Source organism: Myotis davidii, unplaced genomic scaffold (assembly GCF_000327345.1).
Source record: "Myotis davidii unplaced genomic scaffold, ASM32734v1 scaffold78, whole genome shotgun sequence".
Classification (NCBI taxonomy): domain Eukaryota; kingdom Metazoa; phylum Chordata; class Mammalia; order Chiroptera; family Vespertilionidae; genus Myotis; species Myotis davidii.
In genome coordinates, this window is record NW_006290305.1 from 2,473,977 (window position 1) to 2,489,027 (window position 15,051).

Consider the following 15,051-nt stretch of genomic DNA (forward strand, 5'->3'; position numbering starts at 1 on the left):
AAGAATCAATCAATGTATGCATAAATGGGTAGAACAATCTCTCTCTCTCTCTCTCTCTCTCTCTCTCTCTCTCACAATAAATTAAAAATAAATAAATAGCCCTAGCTGGTTTGGCTCAGTGGGTAGTGCCTGTGGACTGAAGGGTCCCAGGTTCGATTCCAGCCAAGGGCATATCCCTGGGTTGCAGGCTTGATTCCCAGTGTGGGGCGCACAGGAGGCAGCCAGTTGGTGATTCTCTCTCAACATAGATGTTTCTATTTCTCTATCCTTCTCCCTTCCACTCTGAAATCAATAAAAATAAAATAAATAAATAAATAAAACAATACCTTGACTTCTATATTCCAGTGGAAAGAAAAAAAAGCTGGTAATCTAATTTCTCCAATGTCAGTTTCTCTAAAATACTTAATTAAAAATACCAGGTTCAAAGTTGAGTTCTTCAAATTGGGTCTAACATCATGCAGCAATTTATCACTATGCTCTCTCTTTTTAACCTTCCATAATCTTCAACAGATTAAAAATAAAACAAAATTTTCTAAATTATGCCCCAGAATAAAACACAGCAGAGCACAAGGGATGGAAGAAGAAAAGACAGTATATAGGCATATACCCCTTCCCTACTGGGTGTTAATGATTTCCTACTAACAGATGAAACATTATGAACTTCACACTTTTTTAATATTTAGTCTTCTAATTTAGGAAACAAAATTTTATAAGAACTCTGAATTCAGCATACAAGAATGTTACCTATGTTAAATAATACCTAAACTTAAATACCTCAATCTGACATTTCAGCATATGTAAACTATATGTAAACTAGATGTACCAAATTTTCTAGAAGTGCACACTTTAAGTAGTTAGCCATATTAAACATCGCACACATTTCTAAAATTCCTTTCAAATAATTCACAACATTGTCAGAAATATTCCAAATAAGTCAGATGTATTTAAACAATATTGCGAATACATATGAGTTTCCTACAGGCATTTCTTCTTATCAGCTACACAAATTTTACCAAGTGAAACATGTTCTATAAATTCCAAATCCCAAACCATTATTTAAGTCCTCACTATTTCTACTGAACAATCCCCATTAACATCCTAATATATAAAGAGCCTGGGTCTGTCATGACCTAACGTCCGGACGGATGACCAAACACCACGCTAGGGTCCTGGCCGCCCACGGCAGGAGTCGGTCCTGGGTCCCGGCCGCCTGTGGTGCGGCAGCAGGAGGGAGCTGTGCGAACAGAGCCGAGCTGCCATTGAACTGGCCTCTGAGTTCCTCCCCCCCGCCTACAGGCTCCGGGGAACCAGAGCCATATTGCCATCTAACCAGAGCCATGCTTCAATCTGGGAATCTTGGTCCCTCCTCCCACCCGCAGGCCCAGGGAACCAGAGCCATGCTGAGATGGATCTGGACTCTACCCGAGGGATCCCAGATTGTGAGAGCGTGCAGGCTAGGCTGAGAGAACACCACCAAGTGCACGAATTTTTATGCACCAGCCCTCTAGTCTAAGATAAGTAACCTACCTTCGATACTGCTGTCGTGAAATTTCATCTCCACCAAAGAAGTACACAGTTGACAATTCTGTTGTGGTTTTGTAATTGCTATCTCTCTCTGATGGATGATATATTATAGTAACAGTCTGATACCAAGAAAAAAAAATTAAACTGAATATTAAATATTTTAGTAAGTTATTTCATTCTTAATAAACTCTAATACGAGCCTAGTATCAATATAGACATGAATATGTATGTACAGCATTTCCAAGAAGATAAGTACAGTAACACTTGATTCTGCAGACCTCAATTTAACATCAGATTTAATAGACAAAATTTCCAGTCCATATGTTATATGTGAAACTTAACACCCTGTTAATTTGAGAAAGCTTTTAACCAAGATTTGCTTATAATTAATAGGTTATTTTTTTGTCATTAATTATTTTTAACAAACAGGCCATATGTTGAAAAAAATACTTTGCAGACATAAATAAACATTACATATCTACAATTACAGCCTACATATTTAAATCTAAGAGTCACCGCTCGTAAACAATGGTTGAAAGATTAGCATGTGATCGCACCACAAGGCAAGGTAATTGGTTTCTACAGTGGTATGACTTTCTACAGCAGTTTTAACTCAGGCCTCCCATACTTCCAGGTGTGATAAGCCATGCCTCAGGCATGTACATTTACTTGCAGTGACTGGTGAATGCATGCATTTACTAGATATAGTCAGTATAAATTTAAAATTACAGTATGTATTACATAAAAAAAACTGTTCTTGCCCTAACCAGTTTGCCTCAGTGGATAGAGCGTCAGCCTGTGGACTGAAGGGTCCTGGGTTCGATTCCGGCCAAGGGCCATGTACCTTGGTTGCGGGCACATCCCCAGTGGGGAGTGTGCAGGAGGCAGCTGATCGATGTTTCTAACTCTCTATCCCTCTCCCTTCCTCTCTGTAAAAAAATCAATAAAATGTATTTTTTTAAAAACTTTTCTGTAAAATTGAACTATTCATACATACTTAATTTTAATTACACAGCAAGTGTCTACATAAGTAAAAGCAGGGAAACTATTTTTTAAAATATGCATTCAGAAAATCTACTTTATTACATAGTAGACATTTGGCTTTAACAGATACCCCCATGCCCAAATTAGTCTATTATACTGAGGTTTTACTGTATTTCTATTCCTATATATATTTCAATTTTTTTAGTTTTTAGCCATAAAATACACAACTATTAATTTAACCTAAAAGTGAGTTTATATTTTTAGTGCAAAACTTACTTCTTGTGTTTTTTCCTTGAGAACAAATTTATCTGGGAAAATCTTTAATACTTTAGGATCCAAGAAAACTCTTTTCTGAGAATCCTTAAAACCTATAGCTTTTACAAAAGCTGCCCGAGAGCCAGTGTTACGAATAGAAAAAACAATTCTACTTTCTTTGCCAGGTATTAAGTCATTCACTGTTACCATGTAACTGTCAGATAATTTTTTAACGTCTTCCAAAATAAGATTACTTGTTCCTCCATATCCAGACAAAGGTATCTGTAAGTGCAAAAAAATATATATTTATACATGTGTATGTGTGTCTGTGTGTGTTCAAAATTATTGTTATATAAGCAGAAAGCAGAAGATTAAATTATCATCAGAGAAGAAAATACATATACTAGAATTACTACAATTACAATTATTATTCTTTGTGTACTTTGGCTAGTAGTTGTCCCACTTCCAGTCCAGCATTATATTAAAGACGCTATCTTAAAAGAAAAACATATCACAGAGCTACAAAATTATTTTCCTTTTAATATACTAAGAATAATTATTTCATTGTTATAAAAGCCAAACTTAGATAATAAAAATTAGCATAGTATAGATATGCTTACTTAGAAGTGTTTAGAGTGAAACATATTGATGTTTGTAATTTACTTTGAAATGCACTTAAAAATTAGATGAATTTACGGATGGTTAAATATGTAATAAAAAATACAGCAAAACATTAATTATAGCACCTAAGTGGTAAAGTATGTTGGGTCTACTGTATAATTCTTTTAAGATTCCAGTATTCTGAATTTTTTAAATGAACATGTTTTGGGGGGAACCCTATTAGTTTTCAAACACTCAATGTAAGCATTCTTCCTGTATTTTCAAAGCCTAAGGAATTACAAATAATTACAGAATAAAGGGTTAAGAAGAATGATTAAATAAAATGAAATCTAACTAATACTAATAAATCCAAAGATTCAACAGGAAAAACTATTATTGCTCTAGAGCAGGGTTTCTAACCTCAGCACTGTAGGCATTTTGATTTGGATCACTCATTATGGTGAGGGCTGTCTTGCGCATTATAGGGTGTTGAGCTGCATCCCTGGCCACTGGCCACCAGATGCCAGAAGCACCCCTTCCCGTCCAAGTTATGACAACCAAAAATCTCTCCAGAAATTGCCAAATATTCCTCTGGTTGAGCTTTGCTGCTCTACAGCACTAGAAAACGGAAAGCTAGTCTGAACACCGAGAGCCTGTCCAACAGATAAACATGTGCTCTCAAGTCAGGTAGCCTAAATGTGAATCTGTCCTGGACCACATAGCAGTGGGTAAGATGCACAGGAAGGCATCTCTAGGCCTCAGCTTCCCTGTGTGTAGGATGGAGACAGTGGTATGATCTCAGACAGTTGTTCTGAAGTAAAATGTGGTGATCCATATAATGATCAAGAGTAGTGCCTGGCATATACTCAGAGTAAAATCAACACATTTTTACTGTAGTCCCATCATGCTGTATACAAAGCATATATAATTTCATTTGTTCCCCAGAACCAAACCAGGAAGTTGGGGTGACAATTAATTGCATTTCGGATAAGGGAATGAAGCATGTGCAAGTTCAATGACTGCTTCAGGGTGAGTGAGAAGCACAGACGCAGGGGTGTTCCTGATTCTTTCATCCCTGAGTTAAGTGCTCTTCCATCACTGTATCAGGCTACTTATCTCCACAAAGACACAAAGTTAATGGTCTAAGTCTTCTTGTGAGATAAGAGCCACATTTTGTGCATTCAGGTCCCATTCAGCCCAACTCTCAGTGAAGACAGAAGGCGTAATCTACCTCTGCTAGGACTCCCACTAGGATCCTAGTTTGTCTTAAGAGAACACCAAGCTGAACTTCTGTTTGATTGGCTGTCAAATAAAATGGTTCTGCCTTAAAGCACCAGAAATTCCTGCTTAGGAATGATCTCAAAATCTTGGCCAGTAGACCTGAAACTAATTAAAATATATTCAGGGTAGTCTAAAAGATGCACTGACTGGGCTCATGTGTAAATAGGTTAGCTCTAAAAATGATCATTTACATCTTTAAACAATTTTGCCCACCATAGCTCACAGGGCCAAGTGAAGACTCGGAGAGAACATGTCTAGCTCCAGCATCAAATAAAGCTAGATATGTCCTAAGTATCTATTTTATTTTAAAAACTTAAAAAAAAACAAAAACCCACAACCTTTTAGGTATTATTATTCTTGTAATTTATCACATTCCCTCTTTGACACTAGGAATGAACCTAATTCTAGCCCCAGCCCCGCTGCCAAACAACGGTGCAGTTGTAAGGTGCGCACTTCAGTGAGGCTTGAGGTTATTTTCCTTCCCTCCATGATTTCGCACTTTTATCTCTTAGTGTTTTCAATGCACCTAAAGAAATGACTTGAGATCATTTTTAAAAATTACGATGGGAGGAAATAAAATATAGAAACTCCTGTCTTGCAGCTGTGTCAGCTCCTTATTTTGTTGCGGGCACATACGCAGTAGGGGGTGTGCAGGAGGCAGCTGATCCAATGTTTCTCTCTCATCGATGTTTCTAACTCTCTATCCCTCTCCCTTCCTCTCTGTAAAAAATCAATAAAATATATATTTTTAAAATATATAGCTTAAAAAAACACACAAAAACTCCCGTCTTTTTATTCCTAGTATCTGAAAGAGAGTCTAGCAAATGATGTCAATAGATAATTTTAATCGAATGAATAAAATTTACTTGGGAAGACAGTATCAAACAGTTTGATCTGCATTTCCAAAAAAATGTGTCCTTGGAAAGTTAGGTATAGCTCAAAATTCTCAAACTGAAATTAAACTTAAAAGCATTAGAAGAGATTGTTACTAAAAAGAATGCTATGGTGGCTGCTTTTATAACCTGACAATTCTAAATATACATAATTAATCCCTAATTCATAAATTTAGGCAATAATATTCTGATTTGTAAAAAATCAGAGTATGTATAATTTACTATTAAATCAATAGTTATAACATGTTATAAATTCCACAGGAGGAAAAAGAAGCAATAAAAATGATCTTACCGTGAACTTAATACCTGGCTGTGATCGAATTCCAAGTTGTTTAATTTCTAGTTTAGCCAACATACAAGATAATCGAGTAGGTGTAAACAATACAAAGATGGTAATGTCTTCTTTTGGACGAATTTTGATCTCACAGTTACTAGTTAATCGCTCTTCTGAACCAAAAGTGTGCTGAAGCTACAATTTAAAAATAATCACTGCATAAAGCAAAGCAGTAGAAAAATAAAACATACCATTGACACACACTCTGCAGACTACACACAATAGTCTGCATAGTTAAGTGTTCTGGATCAGACAGAACATAGAACAGAACAGAACCAAGCACTCTACACACCTGAAAGCAGTCCTGGTCTTGTCCTCTAATTAGCAGTCGCAAGTGTTGGGTTGTGGACGTAGAATTATTTCTTAAAGCTAGTTTCTGAAGCCTAAAAACAATTACACATTTTAAATGTGGTTTTCCTCCATGGGTATTGCTACAATTATAAAAAACAAAGCCAAAACCAATTTGTTTAGAGATGACTGATTACCACGCTTTCAAGTAAACAAGGGGTCCCTGGCAAACTGCCCAAGTTTTTCACTCTAAGAGGCTCATTTGCACAAAAGTCTTTTAAACAGTACATTGAATTCACCTTACTTTTAAAAAGTTACAATGCAAGTAGAATGGACATATGAATAACAGCTGGCTGAGTGGAAGAAAATCTTTGAAAGTACATGAAACCTCTTGTCGCTGGAGAATAAATACATGAGTAAATCTCTATTTTTCTCAAAGTTTAAAGATTGGCATTTAAATTATTTAAGCTGTGATCTATGTCTTGTCCCCTCTGCGTTCAAAGGGAAGGCAGCAGAACTTTATCTCAGAATAAAATCTAAGACCTTTGACTATCAGCAAACCCAAGAAAAGCCTTCCACACGTACAATCACTAGGAAAGACTTACCTGAAAAAAAAAATCATTAAAAAGTTTTAATTTTATTTACTTTTTTTGTTTTAAAAAAAGTTATCATTTTCAAATAGCAGAGCTATTAAGGGGGGGTTCAGTGTCTAATTTTTAAACGGAGCTGTATAAAAATCAAAGGGTTAACACCTTTATTATATAAAGATTGTACACAAATAAGAAAAAAAATGTTAAAATCCTAACCAACAAATAACTAAAGTATGTAAGCAGACTTATAAGAAACTAGAAAGAGCAAATAAAATATGGAAAACTACAGAACTTTAGAAATCTAAAAATATCAAGTTGGAATAAAATAACAAGGTGGACCACTTTACCCACAGAAAATATAATTTTATTAATTATCTGAGGCAAAAACCTATTAACTCATGAGAATATTGCCCCCCAAATTATTTAAATTTTCTCCTTTCTTGGATGAAGAGCTCACTTCAGATCTCCCTTTTCCAACAAGCACATTCTTCTACAAGGCAAGTATCTCGCAGGAAGAGCACCCAGTAGGGCAGCATCATCTCCCATCCATTTTTAGAAGTCCTCTCTTAGTAACTATTGAGACACAGCCTCTGTCTGCCTCCTGGAACACTTCATGGTGGAAAAGAAAATAAGATTATTTTCTAAGCAGAACTCAGCTGCAACATTTACAGAGGAGTAGCAGGAGCTGTCTGTGATGGGAAAAATTATTGTTCTTTGCAGGACATCAAGACAGGGGCTGAGGAGAAATAAAGAAACACAAATCTATAATTTAGCTAGGCGCTGCACTAAATACATCCATTTAATGCTTTGGAATTGTTACTTTCACAAAAGCCCACTTTTAACCATCCAGGTGGTGCATCATCAACTAAAGTAGAGTTATTCTCACAGGATTGGCAAGCTCCTCCGGGCTGAGTTAAGAACCTAATCAACTCCTGTAAATTGGGGATACAAGAGGCTTTTTGGGTTAGTTCCCTGCACTGGCATGTGACTTACTCATACATCTGTTAGATTAGAAGAACTCTGTGAATCTCCATGAGGAAATGAAGTCAAGTAACGGACAGCCTGAAGGCCCTTCACATAGGAAAAGGCTGAGGGAAAATGCTGCTGACAAGTCCAAAAGCGCATCAAAACAGCGCCTCTGCTTTCAACTTAACTAATGTAATTTCTGATTTAAAAAGTATAGCACATGTTAATTTTGTTTTAGCTAAGAGGGGAGATTTCAGGATGGTATGGCATCTGAGAAGCGGCTGAATTTTAAGCACAGCCATCTCTACCACATTAATCATTCATTATAAATTCTATCATAAAGTAGGAAATTCTGTCAGAAACACAAGGATGATGATGGCTCTTAATGACTTTCTTCTGCCTTTGACTTAATGGACAAGAGCAGCTGTAAGAAAAGCTGTGATTGCTAGGGCAGACTGGCGCTAATTTTCCCCTTCTTTTTAACTTGGACATTAATGGCTGAGCTGACCAGCTTCATTACTTTGGCCACCTTGCACAGCACAGACTTAAAGGTCTCAATCAACTATCTGTACAAGTACTAGAGCAACTGCAGATTAATGTTTTGAGAAAAATTTTGGCATTTAAACACTGTTCAGGTTCAACTGTACAAATAGGAAAAACCTTCTCTATAGGCACATGTCCTTGTTCAGACCTTCCTTTCAACATCAGTGTCAATCCGGAATCCCCCTTAACTGGCTTCAAAAAACACATGGCACCTATAACCAACAACACAGGAACTACTGAAGAGGGCATAGTACCTCATACCCACTGTCACTCAGGATTCTGAAAAGTCTATAGCTGAGAGAAACCTTACAGAGAGCTGCTTAAAGAACATGCAGTCTGCACATTCTTCCAGGTGCCCAAGGGATTTCTAAATCAAACCGCCACATGCTCAGCACCCGGAGAATGCCTTCACTTGGGGGTTCAGGGGTGGCACGTCTAGTCACAGGGGGAGCATCCTGATGCAGTATTCGCTGTGAAATTGTTTTTCCTTGAGATTCACTATATTATACAACTTTCTCTTTTAAAGGACCCCTGGAAGAAACATCTCTCTAAAGTCTGTAGTAGGAATGGCTATGCTCTCTCACATAGTATCTGCTTTGCTCTTAACCTCTGAATACTGTGACTTGTGTCAGAAACAAGCCCAAAACTCACATTAAGGCAAGTGCACAGTCTCCCATCGAGACCTCAAGGGCCACCTTTATGATGACTGCTTCAATTTCCCACAGAAGTAATTTCTCACTTAACTGTTTTTATGTCACTGTGTCCTTTGGAAAACTGTTTTTGGAACAAAATAAGTACAGATGTCTACATGAATGATTAAGCAGAGGTATGAACTCTATAAAGTAAGGAGGTTTAGCCCAGTCAATATGGCTCAGTGGTTGACCATCGACCTATGAACCAGGAGGTCACAGTTTGATTTCTGGTCAGGGCACATGCCTGGGTTGTGGGCTCATCCCAGTGGGGGGCATGCAGGAGGCAGCCAATCAATAATTCTCTCACATCACTGATGTTTCTCTCTCTCTCTCTCTCTCCCTTCCTCTCTAAAATCAATAAAAATATATTTAAAGTAAGGAAGTTCTATTAGATCCTTTTTGCACTGACAAAACTGTAATTTTAAAGAAGTAATTTGTTCACATCTGTAGCAGATTCAGCCAGAACTTTATCTCTCAGGTACCATAGAAATGTATAGGTAAAACATTTAGGATAAACACAAAAGTGTAAAATTACAAAAGAGTAAACATTTAGGTTTAATAATTACCTAAATTAGGTTATTAATTAGAATTTTTACTGATATGAGATTGGTAAAAAAAATTTATGTTGCTAAACTCAGGAAGGGAAAATATTACTATACATACTACATGTTATATGCCAATTAATTTTATTAGTCAGTTATCCATAATGTGTAATCAAAATAAATATAAAAATAAAATTAGAGATGGAATTCACATTAACCTATAAGAGAATATATCTATTCTATTAGAGACCCCTTATACCCTTCACTCTACAGTACAAAGCATTCACTAACTAATCTGTAAATTCCTTAAAAAGAATGTCTTCCTACCTTTTCATAGTGCTTTCCAGAGAAGAAACAAAGATACTCTTAATTGCCTACATTTGGAAATCAGCAAGGAATTCGCCAAAAAGCATAAGAAAATTGAAACCTATGTTTTTAGATTGCATTTAAAAACAGGTGGAAATTTAAATTAAAAATTTTGAATTCATGACAGGAAGATTAAGGACGATAAGACAGCTTTATTCAATTCTAAAAATATTAACATGGTCATAACACAGCGGGGAATCACACTGGGAGGTAACAGCAAGATCGCAGCAGAGGCTGCTACGTGCATACTTACTGTGTTCTGCCCAGAGGGACCCCTCCCCAAGCCAGAAACTGCTTGTTGGATAAAATGGACGGAATGTCTGAGCAGCCAGATCCAGGTGCTAGAGAGTTATTTTCTGAGGAAACAACTTCACCTTTTAACACTACTTCATACTGAGGTCCAAATGGCTGCACAAATATTTTCAAGATCCTGACAAAGAAAACCAATTAAGTTAAATGTCCAGAATTCTTTTGGCAACTATTTCCTACATGTTTCTTTTTGTCCATGAGACTAAGCTGGGTGCCAAGGACACAATGCCCTTCCCATCATTAGATAAGGACAGAGACTGTCACAATGCCATCTACTAGGTGGTCAAGGGGCTAACTAAATAGGGACACTACTAAATACTATTTACAAGGACTTTAGGAAGAGTTGAGGAAGCTTCTGAGATGAAAGAGTTAACCCAGTGAAGCTGGGGGCAAGTGCTGCAGGCCAGAGTAGCAGACTAGCCCTCTAAGGCTTCAGTAACCCAGGCAGGGAGGGTCATGTGTCTCAGGACTACATGCTAAGTACTGCACTAGGTTTACCAAGCAATTCAAATACTAAAAACAACGGTGTTATTCACTTTATGGTTTGGGTGCTAAAAAGTCGCAGGCACTGAGAAGGGGTGAAGAAAAGTATTTTAAACTAACAACAGACAAGGTCAACCAATGGTTTCCTTGGAAGGAGAAAAAAAAAGTTAATGAGAAACATCAAGACTAAAATTCTATTATTTACTTTTGACAAAATATACTTGGATATAGGACTTTTAGATTTCTAGTCAATAGGCTTAAAAGAAGATTTTTTTTTAGCAATAGAGGAAGAAACTCTAAGGTTAAATAAAAGAGGTAAGACAGAGCTATTATCTGATAGGTGAGGTAAAATGTGTATTCTATCCTTCAGGCTGTGAACTGAAGCATAGCCAAGTTAAGTGAGTAGGAACTTGAGAAGAGTAAAAACTTTTCATTATAAACAATTATGTATTACCTTTCCTCAGCGGTTTGGGGATCCGTTGGAGTAAATGAAACAAGAACTTCGTGTTCTTCTCCAGGTTTAAGGAATAGAGTCTCTGGAACCACTGAAAAGTGACTTCCTTGATCTGGGATCTAAATATTTATATAATTATAACTAAATGACGATTTATACAAATATGGCTTTTACTCACTTACTCTCTTTGTCTTATGTGTCTTTCTCATTTACCAAAACAGGTTATTTCTCCCTTTCTCCTCATCCATCACTGTCCCACCGTGTCTTATTATCTTGGAAAGGATATTTCCTTCTCCTTCATCTCCCATAGCAAACTTTATCTTCTACCCTATTCTTAATTCCTGGTCACTAAAACCCTACCCTCTTACTCAATCACATGATTCAGAAATAATGTCTATTTCTCCAACTCTACCTAGGGAAAGGAGAACACACATTTTTCAGTAACTAATCAAAAACTTGGTTCTTATATTCAAAACATTATATAAAGTCCTTATCATCTACTTTATCCTAGTGCAACACCCAGCATTTAGAGCATTTGCAGACTCTTTCATTTGATCCCACGGCACTCTGACAAGGAAGGTAGCACAGCACCTTCAGTCTCACAGTCTGAGGAAATACTATGTCATAGCACTGACACAAATTCTTACCTTGATATCTAAGTATACGTCAATATTCCCAGCATTTTTCAAGGGTAAGTGCTGTTTTGTTGAGGAAGCCACACTGGCAAACAAATGCATAGTCTAGAGGATGGGATAAAACAGGCATTTTAAAAAATTGTCACAATTACAATTAGACCAACCTGAACATAAAATAATGGCAAAGAGTTTTGGGTACCTGTAAGTCCTTTGGAGCATGTATCCTAGCAATTCCTGTTCTGGCTCGAAGACCAACACTTTTAATGACTGGCGTAGGGTTTGGGCTATCAACTTCTATATCAACTCTTGCCAAGAATTCTTCTGCTGAGTCCAGAATCTCTATAAAAGTTCATTCTGTTAGTTCAGACACCAGAGTTATTTAATTCTAAATGCCATGAGTGGTCAAACATTATGCCCTGAGGGGTCATAAGAAATCTTAAGTAAATTTTAAAGAACAAAGAGAAATAAAAATAATTGGAGGAAAAAAAGAAGAAAAGGAAAACATCCAATTGGTAGATGTGATCAAATCAATTAGCAGAAAAGATCCCAAAAAGTTTTCAGTTTACTTGAGTTAGCCACAGTTATAAGGACTTAACCCCAAAGACCATGATCTCTGCCCCATTTTTAAAACAACATAAAATATTTGACAAGTTACTCAAAGTATTCATATTTACTGATAAAGGAAATAAGCCTCAACTTTTTAATTTATTCAGGTACAGAGTAAAAGAATTCTGACAAAACGTAAAAATGATACCTGAAGAAGTGATGTGTCTCTTTGGACTATGGAAAAGAACCCAGATTATAAAAAATTCAGGATCCTGCAAAATAAAATTTAAAAATTAAGTGAATACTGGCATTAAGATTAAAATCTTAATGAAAGAAAAGTAGTTTGGAAACTTAACTTCCCTTTTAATTCTAAAACACCTAGCTTACCTGTCCATCGTAACTGGCGGGCATCATGTGATTGATCACAGAAGGAGCTGCCAGCTGAGCAATCGCATCAGCATAAGGAGCAGCTCTCATCGAAGCACAGGCGGGTTCCTTGGAAAACGTGAAGCAACGCCAGGCTATGGCATTCTGTGCAGAAGTAGAAGAATCATTTTCAATAAAGCCAAAGTTGGTAAAACGTTAAACTTGTTGAAAGAATCTTTAACAAAAAAGTTTACTTTTGAGGGTGGGCATGGACTATAAGGGGTCACTGGGAGAAAAAAAGGGGACATTTGTAATACTTTCAACAACAAAGATTTTTAAAAATTTACTTTCACGAAAGAAAAATTAACAAAGAATAATATTAGCAGTGTCTAGAATTCAAAATCAATGTGCTCTGTAAACCGGTTTCTTACTGTATGTTAGTACTTACAGCATTAATAATAAGTCTGATTGGCACGATGGCATGTGTCTTATTTATCAATTTTAATGGGAGAGCTTTCCAGCCACCATAAGTCAAGTCACCAAAATCAAGAACATCTTTCTTTTCTGTTTCTACCTAATTAAGAAAAAAAAGGGACTAATTTATAAAAAGCAATGTATTAATAAATATCACAACGTATGTTCATATCATTGCCCTTTCAGCCACAAGAGTCAGCATTAAAGGTAAATTAGCTAAGTTTCCCCAGGCTATTTTACCATTGCTATTTCTAAAAAAATTAATGTTAAATTCTTTTTGTTAGTCTCTTACTCAAATATTGTACAGAACAAAGCAACACTTAGCTGCTGTTACTTTGAAAAGTCTTAGATCTTAAGACAATCTAATACAAGAATAAACTCAAAATGGATAAAAGACTTAAATGTAAGCCATGAAATCAGAAAAATCCTAGATATCTCTGGTAGCAACATTTTTGCCGATATATCTCCTACCTAGAGCAAGGAAACAAAGAAAAAATAAACAAACTACATCAAACTAAAAAGCTTCTGCACAGCAGAAAAATCCTAGATATCTCTGGTAGCAACATTTTTGAAAAGGGAATCCACTGAATGGGAGAACATATTTGCCAATGATACATCTGATAAGGGGTTAATTTCCAAAACATATACAGAACTTATACAACTCAATACCAGGAAGACAAACAACCCAATTAAAAAATCGGTAAAGGACCTGAATAGATACTTTTACAAAGAGGATACAGAGATGGCCAATAGACACATGATAAAACTGCTCGACATCACTAATCATCAGACAGATGTAAATTAAAGCCACAATTAGATATCATTTCACTCCTGTCCGAATGACTATCATCAATAAAGCAACACACAACAAGTGCTGGTGAGAACGTGGAGAAAAGGGAACCCTCGTACACTGTTGGTGGGAATGCGGACTGGTACAGTATGAAGTTTTCTCAATTAAAAATGGAACTGACTTTTGACCCAACGATCCCACTTTTGGGAATATATCCAAAGAAATCTAAAACATTAATTTGAAAGATTATATGTACCCCTATGTTCACTGCAGCATTATTTACAATAGCCAAGAACTGGAAATAGCCCACGTGCCCATCAGTAGATGAGGAGATAAAAAACCTATGGTACATTTACACAGTGGAATACTACTTGGCCAGAAAAAGAAAGGAAATCTTACCTTTTGTCACAGCATGAATGGACCTGGATATTATTATGCTATGCAAAATAACCCAGTCAGAGAAAGACAAATACCACATGATCTCACTTATATGTGGGATCTAATAAAATGAACTGACAAAATAGAAACAGAGGAATGGAACATACTGGTAGCTATCAGATGGGAGGGAGTTTGGGGGGACCAGATGAAAAAAGATGAAGGGATTAAGGGGGGGGGGGGAAAAAGAAAAAAATATGTATCACTAAAAGATACAGAATAAATGCGACTAACAGTGCTACATGACATGGGAAAACATTAAGTCACCCACCAAAGAATACTAAAAGATACAGAAAACAGTGTGGTGATAGCCAGAGGGAAAGGGAGTGGGAGTAGGTAGAGGTGGGCAAAGGGGGCAAAAATGGGGATAGGAAGAGACTATGCTTGGGGAGATGGGTGCATGAGCAGTGTACAAATGTTTTGTTGTACACTTGAAACCTGTACCCCAATAAATTCAATTTTAAAAAAAGCACCAGTGGAGCCCGGCCCGAAGGGCCTCAGGGGTTGAGTGTCAGCCTATGAACCAGGAGGTCATGGTTCGATTCCCGGTCAGCGCACATACATGGGTTGCAGGCTTAATCCCCAATGTGCAGGAGGCAGCTGATCAATGATTCTCTCTCCTTCTCCCTTCCTCTCTGAAATCAATAAAAACAAACAAACAAAACACCAGTGGATTCTAATGTGCAGCCAAAGTTGAGTGC

General features: G+C 36.8%; 1 protein-coding gene across 1 annotated transcript in view; it reads right to left on the reverse strand.

The window, feature by feature from the left end:
* CEP192 (centrosomal protein 192kDa) overlaps positions 1-15,051 on the reverse strand; it is an 89,220-nt gene that overhangs the window by 26,014 nt on the left and 48,155 nt on the right. Inside the window, exons 20-30 of the mRNA XM_006763291.2 lie at positions 13,100-13,225; positions 12,673-12,816; positions 12,494-12,557; positions 11,939-12,078; positions 11,752-11,844; positions 11,105-11,223; positions 10,112-10,288; positions 6,164-6,254; positions 5,830-6,006; positions 2,785-3,045; positions 1,528-1,643 (exon numbers count right to left, since the gene is read on the reverse strand). Coding sequence (XP_006763354.1) covers positions 1,528-1,643; positions 2,785-3,045; positions 5,830-6,006; positions 6,164-6,254; positions 10,112-10,288; positions 11,105-11,223; positions 11,752-11,844; positions 11,939-12,078; positions 12,494-12,557; positions 12,673-12,816; positions 13,100-13,225 — 1,508 coding nt within the window. The remainder of the gene's footprint in view (positions 1-1,527; positions 1,644-2,784; positions 3,046-5,829; positions 6,007-6,163; positions 6,255-10,111; positions 10,289-11,104; positions 11,224-11,751; positions 11,845-11,938; positions 12,079-12,493; positions 12,558-12,672; positions 12,817-13,099; positions 13,226-15,051) is intronic.